The sequence below is a fragment of the Phascolarctos cinereus genome, unplaced genomic scaffold (genome assembly GCF_003287225.1).
Source record: "Phascolarctos cinereus isolate Bilbo 61053 unplaced genomic scaffold, phaCin_HiC Scaffold_4;HRSCAF=312, whole genome shotgun sequence".
Classification (NCBI taxonomy): Eukaryota; Metazoa; Chordata; class Mammalia; order Diprotodontia; family Phascolarctidae; genus Phascolarctos; species Phascolarctos cinereus.
The window spans coordinates 228124929-228139514 of NW_027555847.1; the positions used below are offsets into that span (position 1 = coordinate 228124929).

General features: G+C 36.9%; 1 protein-coding gene across 2 annotated transcripts in view; it reads left to right on the forward strand.

Moving 5' to 3' along the window:
- Positions 1 to 14586, forward strand: part of USP22 (ubiquitin specific peptidase 22) — a 251414-nt gene that overhangs the window by 216555 nt on the left and 20273 nt on the right. For both annotated transcript variants that reach the window (XM_021008455.2, XM_021008456.2), the window contains one exon: positions 13457 to 13562. In XM_021008455.2, coding sequence (XP_020864114.1) covers positions 13457 to 13562 — 106 coding nt within the window. The remainder of the gene's footprint in view (positions 1 to 13456; positions 13563 to 14586) is intronic.

Consider the following 14586-nt stretch of genomic DNA (forward strand, 5'->3'; position numbering starts at 1 on the left):
TTAAGCTTTATAACTTGCTTTTATTCACATGCCAGTGTCATAGTTCACTACCCAAAGCAGAGAATCCAAGGGCTCTGGATCTTTGGGGCAGCTCTGTCTGGGTATCATAACTCGACATTGTAGACTTCTTCCTGACTCTCCCAATAAAGCAGCTGTAGTTCAGAATCAGCTTAATACTTATGGGGTTTGTAGTTTAGACATGATTTGGTCCAGCCATTTTTCTGGTGTTTAACTCAGTGAGGATAAAACTTAATTTTTATTTTAATTTTATAAAAACTTAAATTTTTAAATTATTTTTGGATTTTTTTTTTTTGGCTAGGCAATGGGGTTAACTGTGTGCCCAGGGTCACACAGCTAGTAAGTATTACATGTCTGAGGCCTGATTTGAATTCAGGTCCTCCTGAATCCAGGGCTGGTGCTCTATCCACTGCGCCACCTAGCTGCCCCTAATTATTTTTTAAACTTAATTTTTTTAAAAGCACAAATTGAAATGCTTTCTTTGTTCCACTGAGAGGCTTCCAACCCATTCCATCAACTGTTCAGAACAACAGGATCAGTTAGTAATCACCATTTACTAAGCACATGCTACTTAGCAGCCTGTTGTGCTAGGCACTGGGGAAACAAGTACAAAGAATGAAGCAATTTGAGAAAAACAAAAGCAATCCCCAGAAAGGTCAAATAAATTAGGATTAAATGGTTTTTTGCCTGCAAACACAGGAGTTTAGAGTTCTTGTCTCTTCTTCTTGCTTTAGTAGATACTGCACATCATAGCAATGTCAGGAATTAAGCTGCCAGTGTGGTTTTGGTGTCAGCGATGCCATCAGCTGCAAAGGTAGCAGCCAGGATTGTGAACTTAGCCAGATCCTTTCAGTTCATTTTCACACCAATGCAAAATGTATTTAGTGTTGATGCAGGAAATTCTGGTTTACAGTGTCAAAAGATGGAAATCGCTGGTAATTCCTGATGCGGAGTGTGAAGCTATAACTCCATAGAGGCTAATAGTGTGAAGGACAGAGCCCATTGATGTCAGGAGTTATGTGAAGGCTTGCTATTCAAGGGCAGTTCTTTCTTACTATGGGAAACCACTAAATGTAGGTGCTATGCATAAGTGCAATAAGAATAAGTCATTCCAGTGACAGTGTCATTTGTCTTATTAAGACAAAGACACAAAGTGCTTAAAATTTCTCCATTCTGCAGTCAAGCCATGCTGAAGAGGCAGGTGGCGTTCTGTATGAGGCTCACATTGGTCAAGTCTCAAGCCAAATACCATCCTCCTTTGTTCAGGAGTCTCTGTTGCTGGGCAACATTATACTTCTAATGCCCATTCAGGTTAAAGAACCTGCTATCATAGACTCTTGCTTTTTTACAAAGCATTTCAAAAATTTCAAAAATCTCTTGCATAAAACCTGCATGGCTTAATATGATAGAAGTGAGAAACATTCCTTTCTCTTCTGCAGCAAGGTGTACATCATTTCTTTGTTTCTCTGGAATGACAAAGACTACATAGAAGCATAGAGATGGATCAGTTGGCTTTTGGGGATCTTTTTTTCAAGCTTCTGTTTCTCATTCTATAATTACTACAAAATACTGAACCAAAAAAAAAAAAAGACAGCACTGACTCAAGTGTTGAGGAACAACCGAGGAAGATGATTGATAAATCATTTTAAAGCATAAGACATAAGTAATTAACCTTTAGGAATAAAGTCTTTGTGTCAAATGCTTCATTCAAGAGTTAACTGAAGGAGGAGGAAATCTATACCTAAATTAAAGCTGCTCTGATGGCAGCAAAGTATGCTGTAATCTAGATGTGGACATTAGCCCCAAACTGGGATGTTTACAATAGTTAACTCCTTGAAGAAGGTTCTGCAGATACGCTAAGCATTTCTGAAGGTATATACAAATGTAGTGATTACTACCGAGAGGGAGCTCTTAAGAAAGGTACTCCTATGGAAAGGACGGCTAAATAGAGCGCTTTGCATGTGGTATACCTTTGATTGGGAGGAAGCGTGATCTAGAAGGAGCCCTGTATTTGGAGTCAGAGGACCTGAATTCATATTTTGGCTCTGCTGCTTAATTGCTATGTTCAAAAGGACCTTAGAGGCCAAGGCCATCTGATCTAACCCCCTTATTTTACAGATGAGGAAACTGAGGCAGAGTGTCATCCAGGTAGCATCTGAGGCAAGATGTGTACTCTTTCTGACATTTCAGCACTTTGGAGGCTATCTCCAGTCGTCTTGATCTATATCTTGCCACTGGACCCAGAAGGCTCTAGAGGAGAGAGTGAGGCTAGTCACTTTGCACAGCTCTCCCTCACTGAAATCTGATTCACTTGCAAGTCATGGCATCACCTTCCTGATGTCATGGTCCTCATTGAGAATGAAGGATAAACCATACAGTAACAGCCCAGCATTCCTATGCCCTGTGCCACTGGAGAAAGGAGAAAGAACTCACAGAGACCACATGGTATAATAGGAGGAAGGAGAAATGATTTTGGAGTCAGAAGATCTGTATTAAAATGCCAGTTCACTTGCTGTGCATGCCACTCACTGATCCACAGTGTATAAGTTAACCTTTCTGCAAAATTGGAATAATAGCAATAATAGCTGTTGTTTATATAATACTTTAAGGTTCACAAAGTGCCTTACATTCATTATCTCGTTTGATGATGCTTGAGCTGCCTCCCTTGCAGAGGTATGTGTGACCCTGAAAACCAAGTTGAAAGGGACAGGAAATGTTCCTGAAAGGAAAGGAAGTAGGACTTCTGTGAGAGGGGAAATAAAGAATCTGAAATGGTAGAAATGAATTGTCAGAGCATTAGAATGTGGAAGAATGTCACCGGCGGGGGGGGGGGGGGGTCGGCGAAGGATAAGGATGAATGAACATTTGGACCTAAAAATTAGATATGTAGTTCTTTCTGAAGCTGGATGATCTGAGGAGGAGCAGTTGCTTGTCCTCCAAGAGATGATAAAATAGAAACACAGAATCTCTCAGGCAAAGGGTCATCCAATAAGGATCAAAGAGAGAAGAGTAGTGATGATTAGTAACTGCCTGCTGAGCAGTACTAAGCCAGCTACTGACCCAGTGGGACAATAGAGAGAACTGTTGTGTTCTCAGGATGTGCATTCAAAACATAACAGGACCTCCCAACACCTACCTGAAAAAAGATAACTGCTATGCTCTTCAGATAGACACAGATGAGACTGCCAAAAGGAACTTTAGTATTGCCATAGTCTTAGGCAAGAAACTAAAGACCATAGGAGCCTTGGCTGTGTTTTCCTCACTACTCCCCACTGATGACCAGAGATGGAGAAGAGAAGAGTTGATTTGGGAAGGAAATAACTGGCTAAGAAGATAGGGTTCTCATAGTGGCCTCATGGCTTGAAACATAGACACAAGAGGCTCCTCACCAGAGATGGAATACACCTAACAAGAGTCTTGCTGATCTAATCAAGTGCTCCTATCTGGAGTATTGTGTTTAGTTTGAGGCAGTATAATTTAAGGACATTGATAAACTGAAAGCATCCAGAGAAGGGCAACAGGATAGGCCTTGGGGCCACGTCATTATAAGGAGTTACTGAAGGAATTGAGTATATTTATGCTGGAGAAGAAAAGACTCTTGCCTAAAAGTAAAAAAAAAAATAAAAGATCATCAATTAAAAAAGAAAGAAAAGAAAAGACTCAGAAACATCTAAATGGGCCCTCACGCGAAAGAGGGATTCAGTGGTTCAATCTGACCCTAGAAGACAAAACTAGGAGCAATAAGTGTTTAGATTTGGTGTCATGAAAAACTTCCTAAAAATTAGAGCCATCCAAAAGTGTGATGGTTTGCCCCTGAAAATTGTGGTTTCACTCTTTTTGGAAGTCCTGAATAAGAGATAATTCAAAATTATTGAATCATATAGAGAAGAGAGATATTTTAGAAGGAAAAAAAACATTGAGCGCCTTAGGGCAAGGGTCATGGGATTTAGAACTGGAACGAGCCATAAAAATTATAGGCTGTTAAGGAGTTATTAAAGGAACTGTATATGTTTATCCTTGTGAAGAAAAAACTCAGACAAATTTGTGAAAATTAAATAGTTCTAAGAATCTTAACTGACAGAATCCAAAGTGACACAAGTTCATACTGCCTTTGAAAAATTTCTGTGAGCCAAACCATTCCCATTCACAATTTATAGTATTCCCCAAACAAAAAGCAAAATTCCAAAATAAAATAAAACATAGTTACAAATTTCACATAATAGTTTTATTCATCAAAAAGAACAATATACATTATGGAGAATTGTTTTCCTAAAACCTTTGAATCCCTGTTTGACTCACTTCCACTAAAGATTTTAACTGGTCAAAGATGAACTCAAGATATTTCTCTTACTTGAACTCGTCAGAGTGGATCTCAGTCTGAACGATATCAGGTGGGATTCCTTTATGTACCGATTATGCGTCTCTCTTTAGAACCTGGCTGGGCCTTCAATAAGAATAAATCAAGTAAGACTCTAGACCGGGACACTCTTCTCCTTGACATTAAGTTGTCTGTTCTGGGAGAAAACTAATTAGATCTTTCATGAGGGTGAGACCAAGGACTTCAGCCTAAAATACTGTTAAAATGTTCTCTAAATATTCCAAAAGATGGAGGAAAAGGAGCTTAGTATCCTTCCACACGTTGTACGTAGACTGGCAGCTGGGAAGGAAATTTGAGGCAATATAGTCCCAACTCCCTCATTTTACAAATGGGTAGTTAAGTGACCTGAGATTTGAAGTCAGGCCTTTGTATATTCACAACTCTTTTCACTGTACCAAAGATTACTTTATCCAGCCCATTTTACAAGTGAGGAAACTGAGGCCCAGAGAATTTTTGGGTTAAGTTTATACAAATAATACATAGGACTATGATTCAAACTTGAACCCTTTGACGTTAAATCTAATGCTTTTTCCATTACACCACATAGCCTTCTAATAAATTGTTCAAATTGAATTATTCCACATACACAATTATTTTGGTAACAACCAGTAGATTTTCTTTTCACAAAAGATGTGAACTTCACTCCTACTTACCACAGGCCATGGTTTTTCTTGTCCTTGGTAAACTTTATTGTGTACATCTCAAGATCTGAAGTAAGACTTCATAGAAGATTATCATGGAATGTGTTTGTTAATATTTGCTCTTAAATGTTACTTATAAATAAGTTGTAGGTATGACAAACTGTAAAAAAAAAATAATATGGAAATGTAGCACTACAATATTATTTGCTCTTTTTGGAAATGGTGTAAACACCTGTGAGATTCTAGGAGAGTAGAGGAAGCAGAAGTATGTGGCTAGTTAATAAACTTTAGTCAAGATTCGGGTATTATAAATGAATGAGAACATAAGTGGGAATGCAGGCATGGTTTTTCAATCTGCCAAACCAAGAAGCAAGTTGATTAAATTTTGTCCGGCATACAGGAGTGCCAGTGAGTGTGTACAGGGAGTAGAGCAAGGTGGGATAATCAGAAAGAGTTCTACAAAGGATGAAAATCTTGAGCTTTGAAGAAGGCAGCAAATACAACTGAGTTGATAATACAAGTGACTAGAGTCTAGTTCATTAAAACCAACAGAGCTAGTAAATTTGGTGGCCCCATGCAGATTGAGGATTGAACTCCAGAATGAAGATAACAAAGCATCTGCTTTAATGAAATAACTGTTCATATGATACAAATTCCAGTAAGTGAAATGACAGTATCAACAATATAGACTGTGCTTCAGGCCTAAAGTTAAACCTATTTCAAATACCATTTCCTAGTTTTTCCTTTCCATTTAGTCACAAGTGTTGTAATCAAAATGTGCTGGCAGCTTCACTGAACAGCCTATAATTCAGGGTTTGTGGTCACAGGGAACCAGAGAATACACAACATTTACTTCCATAGATAACGTGTTAACATTTCCAAGACATTCAAAATGAACAGAAATCTGAGTATAGTCACCATATTTCCCTGGTCCTTAGTTTCCTCATCAGTAATGTGAAGGAGTGGGATTAGATGACCTCTCTCTACATTCCCTGTCAAACCTAAATCTATGATCCCATGATCCTTGCAAAATGTCTGCCTTTGAGAGAAAAAAGAGAATTTTGAATGCAATCTGTTGCTTTAAAATACTTATTAAATTGAATTGTTGAACTGACTTAATCTTGGTAAAGTTTAATTTTTACATTGGTATTGCCTTCCAAAAATTTAGCCTGAATTTTCCTACCCCATATTATAGATTCTGAACTGTTGTCAAGAATTCATGTTGAAATACCACCTCTGGGAGAGAGCATCCTTAGCAGGAAATAGAAGCTTAAGGGTTAGCTTCACTGTATAATAAAATGACTTACGGTAATTTATAGTTTTCACCTCTATCCTTCTACTTGGGTTTCTGTTATATACTAACAGGTATGAATAAGTGGTAGAATGCTTTTTATTCTGCTCCTTCCTTCCTACCAGATGTTGAGGGGCGGGGAATGTGGGCAGGGAATGCCCTTCTGTTTAACTATGAACAGGCTTGTAGCATAGTCTTTTGAGACCCCCTTATCACTGAGCCTAATTGACTTATGTAATTGAAAAGGGAATGATTTTATTCTCATGTGGAAATAAATGGCGGTCTATTATAGGAATCCAGCAGGGACCTGCCCAAGGCCCGACAAATCTGCAAAAACATTTTTCTCAGTGTTAGCCATTCTGCAAAAATGAGTGTGGTGATTAAGGCTGAGTGCTGGGACAAGGTGTGAAAATCAAGGTCAAATGTAGGAATGATGGTTATTTGTCTGTTGGCTACACTTTTATCAAAGGTGAACCATAATATGATTTTAGAATCCTTTTGAAATTGTATTGCTTCTGTATCACAAGTTGTCATTTTAAAAGTGAACCGAGTGATTTAGTGTCATGGTTAGAGTTTATGTCAGGAATAGGACAGGCTCTCGTTTTAGAGCTGAAGTTTCCAGATCAGAAGCCCATCTACTTCTGGCAAAGCAATTGCTTCATTCAAGGGGAAGAAGGTTACTTGAAAAGGGAAAGTAAGATTAAATTTTTATTGCCCCCTTTTAAAAAATCAACATTTTGATTATATGTTAGTAAGCCCTGTTTCCTTCAGTTTATTAATAAACAAAGAATCAAAATGCCCAAAAGAATTATCTTGCTTTTTTTGTCTTTCTAGTCCAGTTTCTCTTGGAAGAGTTCCTTCTGTTCCCAGTGCCAAGTGCATAGTAGGCACTTAAATGCTTGTTAATTGGTTTGAGGAAAATACTAGGCAAATATTTTTTTTTATTTTGTATAATTTCGAGTAGTATCAAGTTTATTCACTGCCTGTTAGCTTTTTAGCTAGAAAAGTTATTTAATCTCAATATCTTTTCAAATACTCGAGGGAATTTCTTATATCTATTTTAGGTGTTAAGGGCCATGGCTGTAATAAGAAATACCCTAATTAGATTAGTTATTATATAAATGAAAATGGGGACTAATTTTTCTAAAAATATTTTTTAATCTTTTAAGATTTTTATCTTTTAAAAAAAAAAGATTTTTATCTTTTACAAAAGTTGCTAAATTGTGTACACACTTTGATCCAACTATACCATTATTAGACTTATATACCCCAATGAGATCTAAGAAAGAGGGAAAACAACCTGTATATACAAAAATATTTATAGCAGCTCTTTTTGTAGTAGCCTAAAATGGGAAATTTACAGTCAAATGAATTGTGGTATGTGAATGTAATGGAATATTACTGTGCCATAAGAAATGACAAAAAGGACTGTTTGGGAGGAAGCTAAGATGAACAACCTGTGATCTGATGCAGAGTGAAATTAGAAGAACAGTTTGCACAGTTTGCAACAACATTATAAAGAAAGACAGCTTTGAAAGACTTTAGAGTTCTGATTAATGCAGTGATAAACCATGGCTTAATGGAGACTAACAAGGAATCCCCATGCACCTCCTATCAGAGAGATGATGGACTTAAAATCCAGAATCAGATATACATGTTTGGATCTGGCCTATGTGAAAATCTGTTTTGATGGACTACATATACTTTTTATGAGGGTTTTTGTTTTTTTATTTTATGGGGTGGGGAGGTAGGTAGGGAGAGGTAATAACATGTCTGTTAAAAAAGAATTTTTTTTAACTTTTTTAAAAATAATTTACCTCTTTAAAAAATTGTGAAAGAAAATTACCTTACTTATAACCTTGAGCTTGAATACCTTTAGCACTTGCATGCTAATTACAAGGTAGCTCTTTCCATTGCTGGATGGCTTTAATTGTCAGATACATTTTCCTTAAGTGAAGCCATCTTCTGCTTCATTATAACTTCAGTTAAGCCTTTACTCCCTTCTCTAAATAACATTCTTTCAGATATTTGATAGTAGTTATTGTGCCTTGTCTAGCCCTTTCTAATCTATGCAAAGCATAAAAATCAGAATTTTAAGAGTGGGAGGGACCTTGAACATCTTCTGGTTTGATCCTTTCATTTCACAGCTGAGAAGAGAGTCCTAGAAATGAAAAACCATTTGTCTGACTAGCATACCCAGGAGCAGAAGCCCAGTCTCCTGATTCCTGTGTACTGCTTTTTCTCTACTAATATGCTGCCTCCTCCTTTTCTTATTGGAATTTTACATACCTTTTACTGTCTTTTTTCAACCTGTTCTAGAAGCACTGTCCTTTACCAGGCCTTTGTTAAAACTTAGCTCCCAAAATTAAGCAAATTATTCCAAATGGAGTCTGGTATATAATAGAGCAGGCCAGCTAGGTGGCCCAGTAGATAGAGTGCCAGGCCTGGAGTCATGAAAACTCATCTTCCTGAGTTCAAATCTGACCTTGGACAATTGCTTACTGGGCAGGTCACTTAACCCAGTGTGCCTCAGTTTCTTCATCTGTAAAATGAACTGGAGAAGGAAATGGCAAACTACTCCAGTATCTGCGAAGAAAACCCCAAATGGGCTCATGAAGAGTCAGATGTGACTGATTATAATAGGACCGTCACTTTTGTGATGTCAACACTATTATAAGATTGTGTTAGATTTTTTTAAACCGGTTGTATTGCCCTACCTTATTAATACTTAAATGCAGCTGAAATTATTTTAGACATGAAGAACATGAATGCTCATTAAAATGTTTCACTTTGCTGAGTCAGCATGTTCAGTTACCCTCTCATCTGATCCAATATATATGTTTTATTTAAGTATATACCTTTCTCTACTATACAGATACAGGCTAATTCTAAATACTGTATATATGGTTTCCCCTCAACACACACCACCTCGGAAGTAAGTCACAAATGACAGAGAAAGAGAAATTTGACTATTACTTGTTTCCCAGTGATATTTTTCCTTAATCTTTTTTATTTTTCTGTCGAGTGAGGGAAGCAAAAGGTGAAATAATTGGATGTGTATTTTTTAGAGAGTGGGGGGTAGGGCACAATTTTCTTAGCAAATTTCAAAGTTTGATGGAATTGGCTAAGTATGACTACATTCTAGCAACAAAGCCAGGAGTATTGGTCACTGATGATCGTTAAAACTATTTATTAATCAAGAATCTATCAAGTGTCTGCTAAATGCTGTAGGCTGTGCTAGGCCTGTATATATAAGATAAAAATTAAATCACCCCTGCCCTCAAGGAGTTTACCTTCTATCCAGGGGTGGGTATCATCATTATACATCATCTATTGGAAATCTACATGGACGTTGCTTTCGCAGCTTGTGAAACATTTTACACTGTAATCAGGCTTATAAGAGTTAGTAGTGTGTAATCTATCTGGGAATTTGTGAATTGTGAAAGACTTTAACAAAGCATTTGAATGTGTACCAAACAAAATACTAAGAGCCTGCCTTGGCTGTTGTGGTATGTGGCTGCTTACTGAGGTTGCCAGAAAAATAAGTAATGGAAAACTGCTTATACTCAAAAACCTTCTTTAATACCTTTCACTGTAGAAGGGAATTTGGAGTAAAGCAAATATTTTGGACTTCGTCCAAGGGAATATAGTTATGAAGTACTGGGAAGATTAGGTTACTATACCTATAAGATGGTTCTAAAACTATAACCTTAGAAAGTAGCTGGATCATGAGTCACCTATGTGTTTAAAGTAATCTGATTATGTGAGCTTGAGTAGTTTTAAAGTTTAGCTTAATTAAGAAATTTAAGGAAACATTCAAGTCCCAAATACCATGAACAGATTTTGATTTTTTTTTCTCTTGGCCCTGATTATGGGGCCCAATATGAGATACCTGAAGGTCTACATAAATGTATTGAACTGCAGGGAATAAGATTTTTTTTTGCCAGCCCTCTCTATTAACTTATTCCCCATAAAAATGGTTATTTTTGAAGTGCCAGGCTTCAAACCAGCCTTTTTCTGAGTTACTTGTTTTCAACCTTTGTATGCATAGATCTTTGAACTAACATTACAGATACTTCTAGAAGCAATTAATAGTGACTTGAGCTACCCAAATTTGATATTAGATTGCATCTGTCATAAACTTTTTTTGGGGGGAGGGGTCTTACTTTTTAAAAGGAAATTTCTGTAATGAAAGTATATAACTTGATCCTTTAAACATCTGCACTAGAAATTGAACTAAAAGGAGATAGTAACTTAGGCAGTATTTAATTTCTTACTATGAACATGAAGCATATGTCTGGAGGTGGATAAAGTTATCACTTTTTGAAAATGTGTCAATTTGTAAAGTGCTTTGGGGTCCTTTTAAATGGAAGGGTTATTATTTTTTAATTACCATTTCCAGTACTTAATGAGAATGGTGATGAAAACTTAACTATGGTATTATCGCCTGTAACCATCAAAAACATATTCTAAAATCAGTTTCTCAAAAGTGCATTTCTAAGAAAATGGAAGTATTGCAAGAAATGAGGGAATCATTGTTAGCACATCCCTGAGTTAGTTGTGGAAATAAATGTGAGATTCCTACATTTATTTAGAAGATGGTCATCTACACCTTATTGTCCTAACTGACAATAGGATAAAAGTCTGCCAGTGTAACACCAAGATCACTTTGCTAGCTCCAAAACATTACTTAGGCATGTAATATTTTTGTTTAGTGTATGTTGAAATATTTTTCCAATGTTCTTCTGACTCTTTTTCATTAAGTTTCTGCTTGTGAAGCTTCTTCTCCCTCAAGTTCAGTTAAATGTATTCTATACAGTCACTTCTTCTATAGTTTAACTTAATTTGTTTGCATTACCAAAAACCTCGTTGGTAACACATTAAAAAAAGATAGGAACCTAATAAAAACAGCACAGTTTGATGCACATTAAATGGTTCACAAATATATAACTATAATAAGCAGTGGCCCCCAGAGGCCATGACAGGCAGGGGCTCTGGAGGGGACACACTTTACTGTGGTAGAGCCCTCAAGTTTGCTTGTGGATATGGGCCTCAGAACAGCTGTAGTTTGTTAGTTACGAAGGAAAGACATTTTCTACATTCTCACTGGTTTCTCAAAGAAGAAATTGTGTAGAAGCAAAATTGAAATTTGCATGATGCTCAAAATGGAACAGATTTGTTGTATTTTTTGAAGCACATGCTATAGAAGAGCTTACTGTATTATAAAAACTTGTTAGAATTTTCTTCTAGTGTTAAAATCAATGGGCAAATGCTGCCTATGATCCAAATTAGCCTTTATAACCTAGTAGGCAGGCAGGCAGTCAACAAGTATTAATAAGCTGTTGCTATGTGCCAGGCACTGTAAATTTGATGCCTATGCTTATATGTATCCGTCTGTCATTCTCCAATTTGTGCTGAGTGTAGAGAAACTGAAAGGCCATATTTGGTACCATTCTGGTTGGGGTGGGAGGCGGGGAAGGCCTAGCCTGCTAATTGGCATAATAGGTAGACAGTTGGCCTTGGAGCCAAGAAGATCTGAGTTCCATTTCCCACCTTTGACTTATACACACTGGCTGTGTGACCCTGGATAGGTCACTTAACTTCTCAGTACTCTAGGCAACGTCCTTAAGACTATAAATGACAAACCTGCATTGGTACAGGAAATTTCTTTATATGAGAGTTCCCTATATCAATGAAATCACAAGTTCAGTCAGTCCTTATCCCTACTTACAGTTGTCTGAAGGATCTTAGAATTGTTGGCTAGTTTGGGGTAATAGCCTCTTCACCTGGTTGAAACTTGTCCTGAAATCATTAAGATTATTTTTATTGAGTCATATAAATTCCTGTTCTTAGCTAAAATGTCCCGCGACATCCTGGGCAAATTGGCTCTTCCCTGAGGAATAATACTTAACCCTTCCATTCTTGAAAAAGGACTTTGTGTTTTTCCACTTTATAATATTTTATTTTTTTCCAATTACTTGTAAAGATAGTTGTCAACAACTTTTATAAGATTTTTGAGTTCCACATTTTTTTTTCTCCCTCCCTTCCTTCCCTCTCCCCTCTTTAAGACGGCGAGCAATCTGTTATAGGCTATACCTGTACAATCATATTAAACATATTTCCACATTAGTCATGTTGTGAAAGAAGAATCAGAACAAAAGGGAAAAACCACGAGAAAGAAAAAAAGAGAGGGAGCAAATAGTATGCTTTGATCTGCATTCAGACTCCATAGTTCTTTCTCTGGATATAGATAGCATTTTCCATAATGAGTCTTTTGGAGTTGTCTTAGATCGTTATATTGCTGAAGAGAGCTAAGTCTATCAAAGTTGGTCATCACACGTGTTGTTATTACTGTGTACAATGTTCTCCTGGTTCTGCTCACTTCACTCAGCATCAGTTCATGTAAGTCCAGCTTTTTCTGAAATCTGCCTGCTCATCATTTCTTATAGCATGATAGTATTCCATTACATTCATATACCAAAGCTTGCTCAGCCATTCCCCAATGGATGGGCATCCTCTCAATTTCGAATTCTTTGCCACCACAAAAAGAGCTGCTATGAATATTTTTGTACATGTGGGTCCTTTTCCCATTTGTATGATCTCTTTGAGATATAGCCCTAGAGGTGCTATTGCTGGGTCAAAGGGTATGCATGTTTTTATAGCCCTTTGGGCATAGTTCCAAATTGCTCTCTAGAATCGTTGGATCAGTTCACAACTCCACTAACAATGTGTTAGTGTTCCAATTTTGAACAACGACTTTTGAGGGCTCTTCCCAACAAGATGGCTGCATCTTCCAAATTTCTTAGCACTTGTGTTAAGAAAAAGGAAATCCTAGAGGTATAAGAAGCAGCGAACTAAAAACTGGACTTTATGCTTCCTCATGAAATTAAACCATTTTAACCATTTGCTTTTTCTCCTCATTAAAGTAGGAAATATTCTATAAATGTCTTTCTGAAAATGTTTGTGTTGCCAACTTTATTTCATGATGGGTGTATGTTCATCTCAGGTTTGCAGCTCTTAGCTGTGGAATGCATTGATGGAGAAAATAGTATATAGATCCCCAAACAAGAACTGTTGATTCTTTAGTCCCTTTGAACTCATAAACCAATTTGTTTTACTTCTGTTAAGGTGACGATAATGGGAAGAAGGCCAACAACCCCAACCACTGTAACTGCATCATCGACCAAATCTTTACAGGCGGACTGCAGTCAGACGTCACCTGTCAAGTCTGCCAGTAAGTACTATGCTCTTAGTCACTCACTGGGCCTGAAGGCAGCTCATCTTCCCGGTGATCCTGCAGCATCAAAAAGCATTCCAGTCAGAGCCAGACTGGAGCAAAAGTATTTAATTCTTTGTCATTCAAATGAGAATGATTTCAAGGTCATAGTTGTTTATGGAGTAACCTTGTATTTTTCCTGCCATAAAAGTACAGCACATAGAGAACCTCTTAAAAAAGATTAGTATTGGAGATTGAAGCTTTAAGACACTACCTAAATTTTGCTTATCTTAGTCATTTATAAACAGAAGGCTAAGTGGCTCTGAGCATGAAGCATCTGCAGCAGCTACCAAATTGGAAACAGTGGAAGCTTTATTTAAACAGCCACATGTTTGAGAATTTTTTTTTTTAGTTTTGTGAAGTAAACCAATGGAAAAGGTACAAAAAAGGCTTTTAATTTTGATCTAATAAATATTAGTAATAATAGTAGTAATTTTTGTGATTAATAAATATTTATGACAAACTCACAATACATATCTTCAGCAGTTAATATAAAGTCACCAACATGCACCTTTGTTAAACATCCTCAATTCATTTTTATATACAAATTAATTTACAAACGAACATTTATTTACATATTTATACCTAATTGTAGAACACATTTGAAGCATGAATGGGATACGGAGTATATCTAGATAAGTAGACTTTGTCTCAAAGAAGTTAAATGCTTTGCTTAAAGTAATTCTGCCAATAGACAGAGCTGGGACTTGAACCCACAATTATGCTAGATACATAATAAATCTACTGAGGGCTCAATGAGTATTTTTGGGTAGAATAATAGTCTTCAGGAAAAATCTTATCTCTCCCTTGGTTTTGGTTCCAAGAATGGATGTGTAAGCAACAAAAGTTCCAGGAAGCTATTGGTGAACCAGGAAAAACAAAAAAAAAAAAAAACCCTCGCATTCATGGCCCAGCAAGGCTGGGTGTCCCATGTGTGGGCACACCTTTCAGAAGGGAGAGCAAAGGTTTTTATGCCTAATTT